General features: G+C 38.1%; 1 protein-coding gene across 1 annotated transcript in view; it reads left to right on the forward strand.

Moving 5' to 3' along the window:
* RNF17 (ring finger protein 17) overlaps window positions 1-14072 on the forward strand; it is a 161136-nt gene that overhangs the window by 79266 nt on the left and 67798 nt on the right. The window contains exon 17 of the mRNA XM_024580800.3: window positions 10168-10317. Coding sequence (XP_024436568.2) covers window positions 10168-10317 — 150 coding nt within the window. The remainder of the gene's footprint in view (window positions 1-10167; window positions 10318-14072) is intronic.

The following is a 14072-nucleotide window of genomic DNA, read 5'->3' on the forward strand; positions in this document are numbered from 1 at the left end:
GTGGCATTGAACATCTTTTCACATGTCTACTGACCATGTGTACATCCTCCTTGGAGAAGTGTCTACTCAGGTCCTATGGCATTTTTTAATTGGGCTGTTTCTGTTTTCTTTGGTGTTATGTAAGTTCTCTTTTTACACATTATTTTTTATTTGTATTTGTATTTATTTATTTTACCATTTTTTAATTGTTTAAATACACTTGTCAACCATTTTCCCCCACCCAACCCACCCCCACCTCCCACCCTGAATTCTATGCCCCTTTGGCTTTGTCCATGGGTCCCTTACATGTTCCTTGATGACTCTTTCCCTTCTTTCCCCTGTTATCTCCTTCCCCCACCCCTCTGGTTACTGTCAGTTTGTTCTTCATTTCAATGTCTGTGGTTATATTTTGCTTGCTTGTTATTCTGTTGATTAGGTTCCACTTAAAGGTGAGATCATGTGACATTTGTCCCTCACCACCTGGCTTATTTCACTTAGCATAATGCTCTTTAGTTCCATCCATGCTGTCTCAAAGGGTAGGAGCTCCTTCTTTCTCTCTGGTGTGTAGTATTCCGTTGTGTAAATGTACCACAGTTTTTTGATCCACTCATTTACTGATGGGCACCTGGGAAACTTCCAGCACTTGGCTATTGTAAATTGTGCTGCTATGAACATTGGGGTGCATAGGTTCTTTTGAATTGGTGTTTCAGGATTCTTAGGGTATAATCCCAGCAGTGGAATTGCTGGGTCAAAGGGCAGTTCCATTTTTATATTTTTGAGGAAATTCATACTGTTTTCCACAGTGGCTGCACCAGTGTGCATTCCCACCAACAATGTACTAGGGTTCCCTTTTCTTCACAGCCTTGTTAGCACTTACTATTTTTTGACTTGTTTATGATGGCCATTCTCAATGGTGTGAGGTGGTTCACACCATTTCATTGTGGTTTTATTTTGCATCTGTCTGATAGCTAGTGATGCTGAGCATCCTTTCATATGTCTCTGGACCCTCTGTATGTCCTCCTTGGAGAAGTGTGTGTTCAAGTCCTTTGCCCATTTTTTAATTGGGTTGCTTGTCTTCTTAGATTGGAGTCATATGAGTTCTTTATGTATTTTGGATATCAAACCCTTGTCTGAGATACCATTGGCACATATATTTTCCCATATGGTTGGTTCCCTTTTCATTTTGCTGGGGTTTTTTTAAGCCATGCCGAAGCTTTTTAATTTGATGTAGTCCCATTTGTTTATTGTTACCTTTATGTCTCTTGCTCTAGGGGACATATCGGTGAAAATATTGCTGCGTGGAATATCTGAGAATTTCCTGCCTATGTTCTCCTCTAGGGCTTTTATGGTATCATGACTTATATTTAAGTCTTTTATCCATCTTAAGTTTATTTTTGTGTATGATGCAAGTTTTCAGTCGAGTAATTTTTTTTGCATGTAGCTGTCCAGATCTCCCAACACCATTTGTTGAAGAGGCTATTTTTGCTCCATTGTATGCTTCTGTCCCCTTTATCAAATATTAATTGACCATTGAGACTTGGGTTTATTTCTGGGCTCTCTATTGTGTTCCATTGGTCCATGTGTCTTTTCTTGTGCCAGTACCAGACTGTTTTGATTACCATGGCCTTGTAATATAGTTTGATGTCAGGTATGGTGATTCCTTCTACTTTGTTCTTTCTCAAAATTGCGGAGGCTATTCAAGGTCATTTATGGTTCCATGTAAATTTTTGAAATGTGAGTTATGTCATTGGTATTTTAATAGGGGTTGCGTTGAATCTATAAATTGCTTTGGGTAGTATGGACACTTTGATGATGTTAATTCTTCCAATCCATGAATATGGTACATCCTTTCATTTGTGTCTTCCTTAATTTCTTTCTGCAGTGTTGTGTAGTTTTCTGAGTACAGGTCTTTTACCTTCTTCGTTAGGTTTATTCCGAGGTACTTTATTTTTCTTGTTGCTCTTGCAAATGCAATTTTTTCCCTGACTTCCATTTCTGATATTTCATTGTTGATGTACAAAAATGCCTTCGATTTCTGAATATTGACATTGTATCCCTCTTCTTTGCCAACTTTACTTATTAGGTGGAGCAGTTCTTTGGTGGAGTCTATAGGCTTTTCTGTGTACACTATCATGTCATCTGCAAACAATGACACTTTCTGATGGATGCCCTTTATTTCTTCTTCTTGTCTGATTGCTATGACTAGGGCTTCCAGTAACATGTTGAATAGAATTAATAGAAACGGACGTCCTTGTCGTCTTCCTGATCTTAGTAGGAAAGCTTTTAGCTTTTGCCCATTGAGTGTGATATTTGTAGGTTTTTCATATATGGCCTCTATTATGTTGCGGTATGCTCCCTCTACTCCCACTTTGACGAGTCTTTTTATCACAAATGGATACTGTAACTTATCAAATGCTTTTTCCACATCTGTTGATATGATAATGTGATTTTTGTCTTTCCTTTTGTTTATGGGTTGTATTAAGTTTATTGATAAGCGAATATTGTACCATCCTTGCATCCCTGGGGTGAATCACACTTGATCATGGTGTAAGATCTTTTTAATTTATTGCTGGATGTGGTTTGCCAATAATTTCTTGAGGTTTATTGTCTATATTCATCAGTGATATTGGCCTGTAGTTTCTTTCTTTGTTGTGTCTTTGGTTTTGGGATTAGGATGATGCTGGCCTCACAGAAAGCATTTGGTAGTCTTCCCTGTTCTTGCAAGTTTTTGAATAGTCTGAGAGGGATATGGGTTAGCTCTTCCTTAAATGCTTTGTAGAATTCTACTGTGAAACCGTCCTGTCCAGGGCTTTTGTGTGATGGAACTTTTTCATTATTGTCCAATTTTACCAGCTGTTTTTGGTCTGTTTAGGCCCTCTGCTTCTTCTTCATTCAGGTTTACAAGATAATGTTTTTCTAGAAGTGTGTCCATATCACCCAGGTTTTTAAATTTCTTAACATATAGTTGTTTGTAGTAATTTCTTACAGTCCTTTGTACTTCTTTGGTATCAGTTGTCATTTCTCCTCTTTCATTTTTCATTTTATTTATATGGGTCCTCTCTTTTTTTCTTGATGAGTCTGCTTAAAAGCTTGTCAATTTTGTTTATCTTTTCAAAAAAATAGCTCCTGGATTTATTGATCCTCAGAATTGTTCTTTTAGTCTCTATGTCATTTAATTCTACTGTGGTCTTGATTATTTTCTTCCTTCTACTTGCTCTGGACTTTGTTTGATGTTGTTCTTCCAGTTCTTGCAGATGTAGGGTTAGGTTATTTATGCGAAATCTTTCTATCTTTTTTTTTAGGTAGGCCTGTATTGCTATGAACTTCCCTCTCAAGACTGTCTTCACTGTGTCCTATGGGTTTTGGACTGTTGAGTGTTATTTTCATTTGTTTCCAGAAACTTTTTGATTTCTTTCTTGATCTCATTCCTAACCCATTCACTGCTTGATAGCATGCTATTCAGTCTCCATGAATTTGAGTGTTTGGGGATTTTTCCCTTGAGGTTTGTTGTCATTTTACTGTTCATATTTTTTGATCTTCAATATCTTAGATAAGTCCCTTTAACATTTCATATAATAAGGGCTTGGTGATGATGAACTCCTTTAACTTGACCTTATCTGTTAAGCATTTTATCTGCCCTTCCATTCTAAATGATAGCTTTGCTGGATATAGTAATCTTAGATGTAGTCCTTGCCTTTCATGACTTCAAAATCTTTGTAGGCCCTCTTGCTTGTAAGGTTTCGTTTGAGAAATCAGCTGATAGTCTTATGGGCACTCCTTTGTAGGAAACTGTCTCCTTTTCTCTTGCTGCTTTTAAGGTTCTCTCTTTTTCCTTAATCTTGGGTAACTTAATGATGATATGCCTTCTTGTGTTCATCTTTGGGTCCAACTTTTGGGACTCCTGGGCTTCCTGGAATTCCTGGAAGTCTGTTTCCTTCACCAGTTGGGAAAGTTTTCCTTCATTATTTGTTCAGATAAGTTTTCAATTTCTTGCTCTAGTTCTTATCCTTCTGTCACCCCTATAATTCAGATATTGGAATGTTTAAAATTGTCCCAGAGCTTCCTAAGTCTCTCTTCATTTTTTTTGAATTCTTGTTTCTTCCTTCTGTTCCCATTGGATGTTGATTTCTTCCTTTTGTTCCACATTGTTGATTTGAGTCCTGGTTTCCTTCCTGTCACTGTTGGTTCCCTGAATATTTTGCTTTTTTTCATTTTGGGTAGCTTTCATTTGTTCTTTCATTTTGTGACCAAGCTCAATTAGTTCTGTGAGCATCTTGATTACCAGGGCTTTGAACTCTCCATCAGACAGACATCTCCTTGTCCCTTAGCTCTTTTTCTGGAGTTTTGTTCTGTTCTTTCATTTGGGCCATATTTCTTTGTCTCGGGGCATCTGTTATGTTGTAAGGGGGCCGGTCGTTAGGTATTCTCCAGGCAGGCCAACCCCCTTTGCTGTATTATGGTGCTGTATGTGGCAGACAGGTCAGAGAGGGAACAACGCAGCTCCCTTGCTCAGGTCTTGTGCCCCTTTCCAACGAACTCTCTTGTGAGACTGGGAGTTTCTCCCACTGCGGCAATCCCTGCCATAGTTTACAGCTAGCTTTGAGTTTTAGTTTCCCATTCAGCCAGCCCTGCCTTTCTCATGTAGCCCTCTGCCTTGCCTCGGGACCTCTCAGCCAGCCTCACCCACGTGGTTGACCACCTTGCTGTGGGTCTTCGCAGCCTGCCCGACTGCCAGTCTACCTCCTACCTGTCTGGTTTAATGTTTCTTTAATTCCTTGGTTCTCAAGAGTTCCATGCAGTTTGATTTTTTGGCACTTCTGTTGGTATATTGTTTTTACATTGGTTGTTACCCTCCTTTTGGTCATGCAAGGAAGTGAAGGGTTTCTACCTATGACTCCATCTTGGCCAGAACTCAAATATATTTTATTGATTATGCTATTACTGTTGTCCCATTTTTTTACTCCCCTTTATTTACCTCCCTCCCACCATGTACTTCCCCTTAACCATCATACACCCTCCACCCCGAGTTCATGTCCATGGGTCATACATGTGAGTACTTGGTTTTCCATTTCCTATACTGTTCCTGACAACCCCCTCCCATCTGTTTTGTACCTAACATTTATGCTCCTTAATCCCTGTCCCTTTTCCCCCCATTCTTCCCCTCCCCCTCCTCAGTGATAACCCTCCATGTGCTCTCCATTTCTGTGAATTTCTTCCTATTGTTTGCTTAGTTTGTTTTTGTTTTTGGTTTTGGTTTGATTGTTGATACCTGTGAGTTAGTTTTTTTGTTTTGGGGTTTTTTGGGGTTTTCTTTTTTTGTCATTTTCCTGTTCATATATTTTTTTACTATTGTGGTTTTTTTTAAAAAAATTTAATATATTTTCTTGATTATGCTATTACAGTTGTCCCATTTTCCCCCTTTTATTCCCCTTTGCCATACATACCCCCTCCCACTGCATTCCCCCCACTTTAGTTCATGTCCATGGTTCGTACATACAAGTTCTTTGGCTTCTCCATTTTCTACACTATTCTTAACGTCCCCCTGTCTATTTTCTACTTATCATTTATGCTGCTTATTCTCTGTACCTTTACCCCTTCTCTCCACCTCCCCCACTGCTAACCCTCCATGTGATCTCCATTTCTGTGATTCTGTTCCTGTTTTAGTTGTTTGCTTAGTTGTTTGTTTTGTGGGGTTTTTTGTTTCTGTTTTAGGTTCGAATATTAATAGCTGTGAGTCTGTTTTCATTTTAGTGTTCATTTTTTTTCTTATTTTTTTAAATATATTTATTGATTGTGCTATTACAGTTGTCCCATTTCCCCCCTTCACTCAACTCCATCCTGCCCACCTCCTCCCTCCCACATTCCCCCCCCTATAGTTCATATCCATGGGTCATACTTATAAGTTCTTTGGCTTCTACATTTCCTACACTATTCTTACCCTTCCCCTGTCTATTTTCCACCTATCATTTATGCTATTTATTCTCTGTACCTTTCCCCCCTCTCTCCCCCTCCCACTCCCCTATTGATAACCCTCCATGTGAGCTCCATTTCTGTGGTTCTGTTCCTGTTCTAGTTGTTTGCTTAGTTTGCTTTTGTTTTGGTTTTAGGTGTGGTTGTTAATAACTGTGAGTTTGCTGTCATTTTTACTGTTCCTATTTTTTATCTTCTTTTTCTTAAATAAGTCTCTTTAACATTTCATATAATAAGGGCTTGGTGATGATGAACTCCTTGAACTTGACCTTATCTGGGAACCACTTTATCTGCCCTTCCATTCTAAATGATAGCTTTGCTGGATATAGTAATCTTGGATGTAGGCCCTTGCCTTTCATGACTTTGAATACTTCTTGCCAGTCCCTTCTTGCCTATAAGGTCTCTTTTGAGAAATCAGCTGATAGTCTTATGGGAACTCCTTTGTAGGTAACTGTGTTTTTTTCTCTTGCTGCTTCTAAGATTCTCTCCTGTTTAATCTTAGGTAATGTAATTATGATGTGCCTTGGTGTGTTCCTCCTTGGGTCCAGCTTCTTTGGGACTCTCTGAGCTTCCTGGACTCCCTGGAAGACTATTTCCTTTGCCAGATTAGGGAGTTCTCCTTCATTATTTGTTCAAATAAGTTTTCAATTTTTTGTTCTTCCTCTTCTCCTTCTGGCACCCCTATAATTCGGATGTTGGAACGTTTCAAGATATCCTGGAGGTTCCTAAGCCTCTCCTCATTTTTCCGAATTCTTGTTTCTTCATTCTTTTCTGGTTGGATGTTTCTTTCTTCCTTCTGGTCCACACCGTAGATTTGAGTCCCAGTTTCCTTCCCATCGCTATTGGTTCCCTGTACATTTTCCTTTGTTTCTCTTAGCATAAGCTTCATTTTTTCATCTGGTTTTCGAATAGATTCAACCAATTCTGTGAGCATCTTGATAACCAGTGTTTTGAACTGTGCATCCGATAGGCTGACTATCTGTTCACTGCTTAGCTGTATTATTTCTGGAACTTTGATGTGTTCTTTTCGTTTGGGCCATTTTTTTTTTTCTTGGTGCACCTGTTACATAAAGGGGCAGAGCCTTAGGTGTTCACCAGGGCGGGGTAACACTGGTAGCTGTGCTGTGATGCTGTACGTGGGGGAGAGGCCGAGAGGGAGTAATGGTGCTTGCTCCACTCTCTACCGGATTTCAGTCACTCTCTCTGCTATCCACAATCAAAGTGGGTCCCTCTGGTGCTGATTCCCAGGTGGGTGGGCTTGTGCACACTCTAGGCCCCTGTGGGTCTCTCCAATGACCTCTCCTGTGAGGCTGGGAGTTTCTCCTGCTGCTGCCTCAACCCCCATGGGTGTTTCCAATCAGAGGTTTGAGGCTTTATTTCCCCACGCTGGAGCCGTGTGTTGGGCAGTCTGTTTTGCTTCCCTGCCATTCCTCCCAGTTTATCTATGTGCGAATATGGGGCCACAGGTTCTGCTAGCAGTCGCACTGCCTGCTCCGTTCATTCTACAATTAGCCTCCTCCTATAGTTATGCTCCTCTCTGTGTCTGGCCTCGTTGCTGCGAATCCTCTCTGCCCCAGCTGCCTGTCTCCACCCCTCCTACCAGTCTGGATGAATGTTTATTTTTTTTCTTTTTGGTTGTTGGACTTCCATACAGTTTGATTTTCTGTGAGTTCTGGTTGTTTTTTGTTTTTAAATTGTTGTCCTTCTTTGATTGTGCGAGGAGGCACAGTGTGTCTACCTATGTCTCCATCTTGGCCGGAAGCCAGCTGGAAATTTTTGATCCTCCATGGATTCCACTTCACCCCAGGCTTTGCCTCCATCTTCATATGCATTCTCCCAGGTGTTTGTCTCTTTGCCCAAATTTCCTCCTTTTAATAAGGACACCAGTTGTATTTTATTAAAACCTTCCATGGGACCTCATTTTAACTTGTTTATCTCTGTAAAGACCCTCTCTCAAATTAAGGTCACATTCTGAGCTACAGGGTTATGACTGCTATACATATATATTTTTTTTTTGAGGAACACAATTCAACCCATAAAATTGAGCATCTTGGATTTGTAGGTTCATGTCTTTTATCAAATTTGAGGAGTTTTGATCATTATTTCTTCATATAATCTTTCTGCTTCTTTCTCTCTCTCTTCTTCTGGAACTCCCATACTGAGTATATTGGTGTGTTTTATAGTATTCCACAAGTCTCTTAGTCTCTTGTTCAGTTCATTGAATTTTCTTTCTGCTCCTCCCTGAATGATTTCAATTTCCCTATCTTTATATTCATCAATCCTTTGTTATGCTTTCTCAAACCAGTTCTTGAACCTTCTGGTATGTTTTTTTTATTTCAGCTGTTGTACTTTTTAGCTCCACACTTTCTATTTTAATACCTTTTTACGATTTCTATTTTTTGTTCATACTTCTATTTTGGTCCTTTATTGTTTTCCTGGTTTCTTCTGATTCTTTGTCTATGTTTATGCTTTAGCTCTTTGAGTATATTTAAGAAATTTGTCCTTAAGTCTTTGTTAGTAATTTTACTATCTGCACTTCCTCAGGGGCAGTTCTTGTCTGTTTATTATGTGTACCTTCTGAAAATCAGATTTCCCCAATCAGGTTTGCTGGATTTTTTTAATTGTTGAAGACTGTAATTGTTGGTTTCTTCTGAGACTTTTCTAAACTATTTTTGTTAAAGACTATGCCTTCTGTGATCTTTGAGGTAACTGTTCCTTTAGCTTGTATTCAGCAAATGTTTTATAGAGATTTCCTTGAATGTCAAGAGCTTAATGGGGTGTTGCTTGGTTTTTGTAACTCTTCGGCACTTTTCCAGAGCTCTAACAAAGTTTATTCAGATGATTTCTAGATTTTTCAATATTTCTGCAGGAGAACAATAGCTTGGAGCTTCCTAGTCTGCTATTTTGCTATTGTCATCCCTGTTGAATTTTTTAGTGTTCACTTCAGATAACCTGTTAATGGAAAAATTTAAATAATTCATACTTAGAAATAAATGATCAGAATGTTTAAAGTATGTTTTTAAGTAACTTAAATGAAATAAGAAAAGTGAGATTCTGAAAATTTCCACATGCATTATTATACTCACAAAAGAGAAAAACTTAATTTTTTGCAAGTTGAGATGGATTTTTTAACCTTAAGATTTGGTTTTTGGAGAAATAATCAAATTATTATTTTTTTTACTTTGTTTTAAGAATTGTTTTAAGTACCTTAAGAACTTTAGGAACTATGATTTAAAGTAACCAAATAGTCCCATTTAATAATAGAAAGCTCTATTTTATTAAATAATGTGGTCATTTCACAAGCCCTGCTGAAATTATTGATTTAAATATTTTATCAATTCAGTGAAAAACCATTATATGGATGGTTGATAGGAAACTGGACGCGATGCCAATGTAGCACTACATGAATTTCTTGATGGCTACCAGGGGGAACATAACTGTACAGTGGAGGGATCAGAATCATCACCCCAATCCATAGGTGAATCTTAGCACATTCATAGTGATTCAGTAACTATGTATTTTGATATAGCAACAATTTTGGTTATCATATATACCATCTATTCTAGTTAAAAAGGATTGACTTTAATTCATCACACCTATAGAAAGAACTGTTCAGCTTTGGGGAAATTCAGGGGATAGACCTAACTCAGTGAAGGAACAAGTTAAATAATAGCATGAGGACATAACCACATAAATCCAAAAGGTGGAGCACTCTGCAAAAAAATAACTCTCTTTAATAAGACAGGGTCATTTTTAAAAAGGAACAGTATCCTAGACTTACCAAGACAACCAGATACAATGTGTAGTCTTGGATTGGATACTGATTTTAGTCAGTTGTAGAAATCTAAATATGGTCTAGAAGTACTAGTAGGGGCACTTACTGAATTAGAAAAAGTGGGAATTGATTTAAAATACTGGTTATTAAATTGTACTTTATGGTATGGTTTCATTTTTATAAAACAAAAGAATGGAAAGTATAGAGAAATATCTAGAAGGATATACACTTAAGATATCTATAAGAAAGTGATTAAAAAATTTTGTCTGCTAATTTTGTATGCTGCTTTTGAAATTATTTCAAATTTAAATTACGTAACATTTATATCTAATTCCAATTCTAACATTTTATAATTTTATGAGCAGTGCCTATAATACATGCAACATTAAAATCTTAAGTTTCTATGAAACTACAGTGTTTTAATTCTTTTATTTCTTAGGTAGGGAGCCTGGACTTTTTATTTCTATTAAAAAGAATTGAAGATTTTTATAAAAGTGAAGATGGGGAAAATCTGGAAATCCTCTGTCCAGTTCAAGATCAAGCCTGTGTAGCCAAATTTGAAGATGGAATTTGGTACCGAGCAAAAGTCATTGGTAGGCAATTGCACACTATTTCTCCAGGGGAATGTTATGCTTAAGAACAGATACCATCTGAGTCCATACATATTGAATTTTGGGAATGATATTATTTGATCTTATAATTTTTATCTGTCATCTGTCTAGAAAACTAATGATAACAATATTGAAAGATGAATTTCTGGCTCATTAGATTTCATTTGATTTGACCTTTTTTTGTTTTGTTTTCTTATGTCCACTATATTAAAAAAATTGAATAATGCTAAATGATTTATACTCTGCTCTCCTCCTAAAAGGCAAATATGTTTAATTCTTTCAACCATTTCTCTTTTCTTCCAACCATTTTTTAGTATTTACCTGGGTTGTTTCTTCTAAGCAATATGTAATACTTCGTTGACACTTTAGTCTTAGTTGTTATCTGTTTTTGTTAACTAAGTTTTAGATCTCTCATTGCTCTTTTGTCCCCACCTTAGCCCCCATAGAAGTCTGACATTTTTTAGTTAAATTATAATTCTATGTAAATATTTTTTCTAGTAAGCCATAAAGCATCCTTTAATTCTGAGCTAATAATTGCATCAACTTTTTACTTTTTCTTTTAATTTATGGCTACATTTTCCTAATAATTCAAAACAATTATCCGTGTGATTAGATTTCCAGATAATATTACTGTATTTTGCCATGTATAATGCACACCCATGGTTTTGGCCCAAACTTTCAGGAAAAAGTTTTCATTTTTTAATTCAATATTTTATTCATTTGTATTTAGATACTTTTTTATTGTAAAAGAATTTTAGCACTTATTTTTTAACATGTTTTGGTACAAGGAATTTTATGTAACAAATAATTACAAAACACAAGAACAGATATAAGGTATTTCAGGTACTATGCATGCATAATGTGCATCCTTATTTTTCCCTCAACAATTTGGACAAAAAAGTATGCATTATACATGGGAAAATACAATAGTTTGATTTTTTTTTTTTAACTGTAAAAACATTCTTCTGGAGACTTTGGTCAAGATGGAGGCATAGGTAAACATAGTTTGCTTACTTGCACAACCACATCAAAATTACAGCTAAACTACAGACCAAAGATCACTCAGAACAGTCAGAAATTGAGTTCAATGGAAATCTGACAACTACAGAACTAAAGAAACCACAACAATCCAGAAGGGTTGGGAGATGCGGAACAGGCACATCCCATACCCTTGTGGGATGAATAAAAATATGAGAGGGATATCTCAGGAGTGGGTAGTCTTAGACCCACACAAGGCCCCACAGCCCAGGGTACCAGTGCCTGAAAGAGAAACCCCAATAATTTCTGGCTATGAACACCAGTGGGATTAGAGTTGGTGAAAAATAAATACAGGACTCCCTGACAGTTCCTCTTAAAGGGCCCGTGCCAAACTTACTCAGAGGCATTCCCTCTGAGCTCTGGCATCATCAGGATAGCAGCTTGAAAGGCACTAATGGCATATTGAACAGGAACTGAAGTGTCTGGCATCAGGGCAAGAACTGAGGGACAGTTCTCTCCCATAAAGAAATGTGGGCAGAGTAAATTGTTCCTTTTTTGAGCCCTTCCTCCACAGAGCCACAATTGGCAGGTTGTAGCCATATCTGAGACTCCATCAACCTGGCTTAAACTGTTTCCCCTGCCCTGGCATTTAACTGAAGCTCCACCCCACCCTAATGGCCCGCCCCCAGTCCTGTACCTCTGGCTAAGTAGACCCAGGACCAGCACAAGTAGCAGCCACCATTGGATCAGTTTGGCTCTGCCTTGGAACTTCCAAGCCCAGCACAAGTAGCAGTCATCTGCAGATAGCTTTGTAGCTCAAGCTAGGTGTCCCCAGGCAGAATACAGTTGGTGGCTGGTGCTGACCTGAACCACCCAGGAAACTCCAGAGTCTGCGTACCCCATGGACAGCTACAGATCACATTGGAGGACCAACACCCTGCCCTGGTACAGCTGATCCTTTATGGAAAGGGGGGAGGTTTGTGGTCAGTGATCATAGCCAGTCCTTGGAACTGACTGGCCTGAGTAAATCCCTCCCAGAGATTTGCCAACAGCAAACAAGGCTCAACTATAAGAGAAGGGTGTACTCAGCCCACACGAAGGGCACACCTGGAGTACCCAGTTTGGGTGATAGGGGAGGCTGTGCCACTGGAGCCTACAGGCCACGCTACCAAGACAGGGAGTCATAGCAGCTCTGCATAATACACAGAAACAAACACAGGGAGGTTGCCCAAATGAGGAGACAAAGAAACATGGCCCAAATGAAAGAAAGATCAAAACTCAAGAAAAAGAACTAAACAAAATGGAGATGAGCAATCTATCAGATACAGAATTTAAGACAGTGGTTATAAGGATGCCCAAAGAATTCAGTGAGTATTTCAACAGCATAAGAAAGAGCCAGGCGGAAATGAAGCATATTCTAATGGAAATGAACAATTTACAGGGAAACAACAGTAGCATAGATGAAGCTGAGAATCAAATCAATGATCTAGAATATAAGGAAACAAAAAAATAACCATAAGAAGTCTCTGGGACAGCTTCAAGCAAACCAACATTTGCATCATAGGGGTGCTAGAAAGAGAAGAGAAAGAGCAAGAAATTAGAATGCTATTTGAAAAAATTAATGAAAGAAAACTTCCCTGATTTGGTGAGGAAAATGGACATTAAGTCCAGGAAGCACAGTGAGTCCCAAACAAGATGGACATAAACAGGTCCATCTTCCCAAGAAGGAAGACACATAATTAAAATGCCAAAGGTTAAAGACAAAGAGAGAATCCTAAAGGCAGCAAGAGAAAAGCAGTTACCTACAGGGGAGTCCCCATAAGGCTGTCAGCCAATTTCTCCAAAGAAACTTTGCGGACTAGAAGGGATTGGCAAGAAATATTCAAAGTCATGAAAAGCAGGGAGCTAGAGCCAAGATTGCTCTACCCAGCAAAGCTATCTTTTAGAATCAAAGGGCATATAAAGAGCTTCCCAGACAAGAAAAACCTAAAGGAGTTTATTATCACCAAACCATTATTATATGAAATGTTAAAGGGACTTACTTAAGAAAAAAGATCAGAACTATGAATAATAAAATGGTAATAAACACATACCTATCGGCAATTGAATTTTAAAAAACTAAACAAGAACAGAGACAGAATGAAGGATACAGAGAGCATTTGATGATTACTACAGGGAAAAGGTTTGGGGGAATGGGTGAAGAGTTAAGGTAATTAAGAAGTATAAATTGATAGTCACAGAACAGACGTGGGGATGTAAAGTACAACCTAGGAAGTGGAGATGCCAAAGAACTTATACTCATGACCCATGGACATGAACAATGGTTTGGGGATTGCCTGAAGGGATTAAAGGGTGCTGAGTGAGGGGCAAAAAGGGGAAAAGTTGGGACAACTGTAACAACATAATCAATAAAATATGTTTTTAAAATAATTCTTCTGTTCCAGTCTTCTGTTCTACTTGTCCTCCAGGCTTACTACACTTACATTATTCTGGGAATTCATTTCACTTGGTTATTCACTTTATTTTTCTCTGTATGGGATCCCTTGTTTTCTGGATCTCATGTTTGTCTCTTTAGTTTACTCTCTTATTTTCGTGGGAGCATCTTCAGATTGTTTCCTCGGAGAGAATAAATGGTAGGTAAATTTTGAGACCTGCCATGTCTCTTGACTCTCCTCTCATGCATGATTGATAATTAAGGTAAAAAAATGCTTTTTAAATTCCATACCTTACCTGTTTTTTAAATGGCATCTTCACTCAGA

Source organism: Desmodus rotundus, chromosome 3 (assembly GCF_022682495.2).
Source record: "Desmodus rotundus isolate HL8 chromosome 3, HLdesRot8A.1, whole genome shotgun sequence".
Taxonomy (NCBI): domain Eukaryota; kingdom Metazoa; phylum Chordata; class Mammalia; order Chiroptera; family Phyllostomidae; genus Desmodus; species Desmodus rotundus.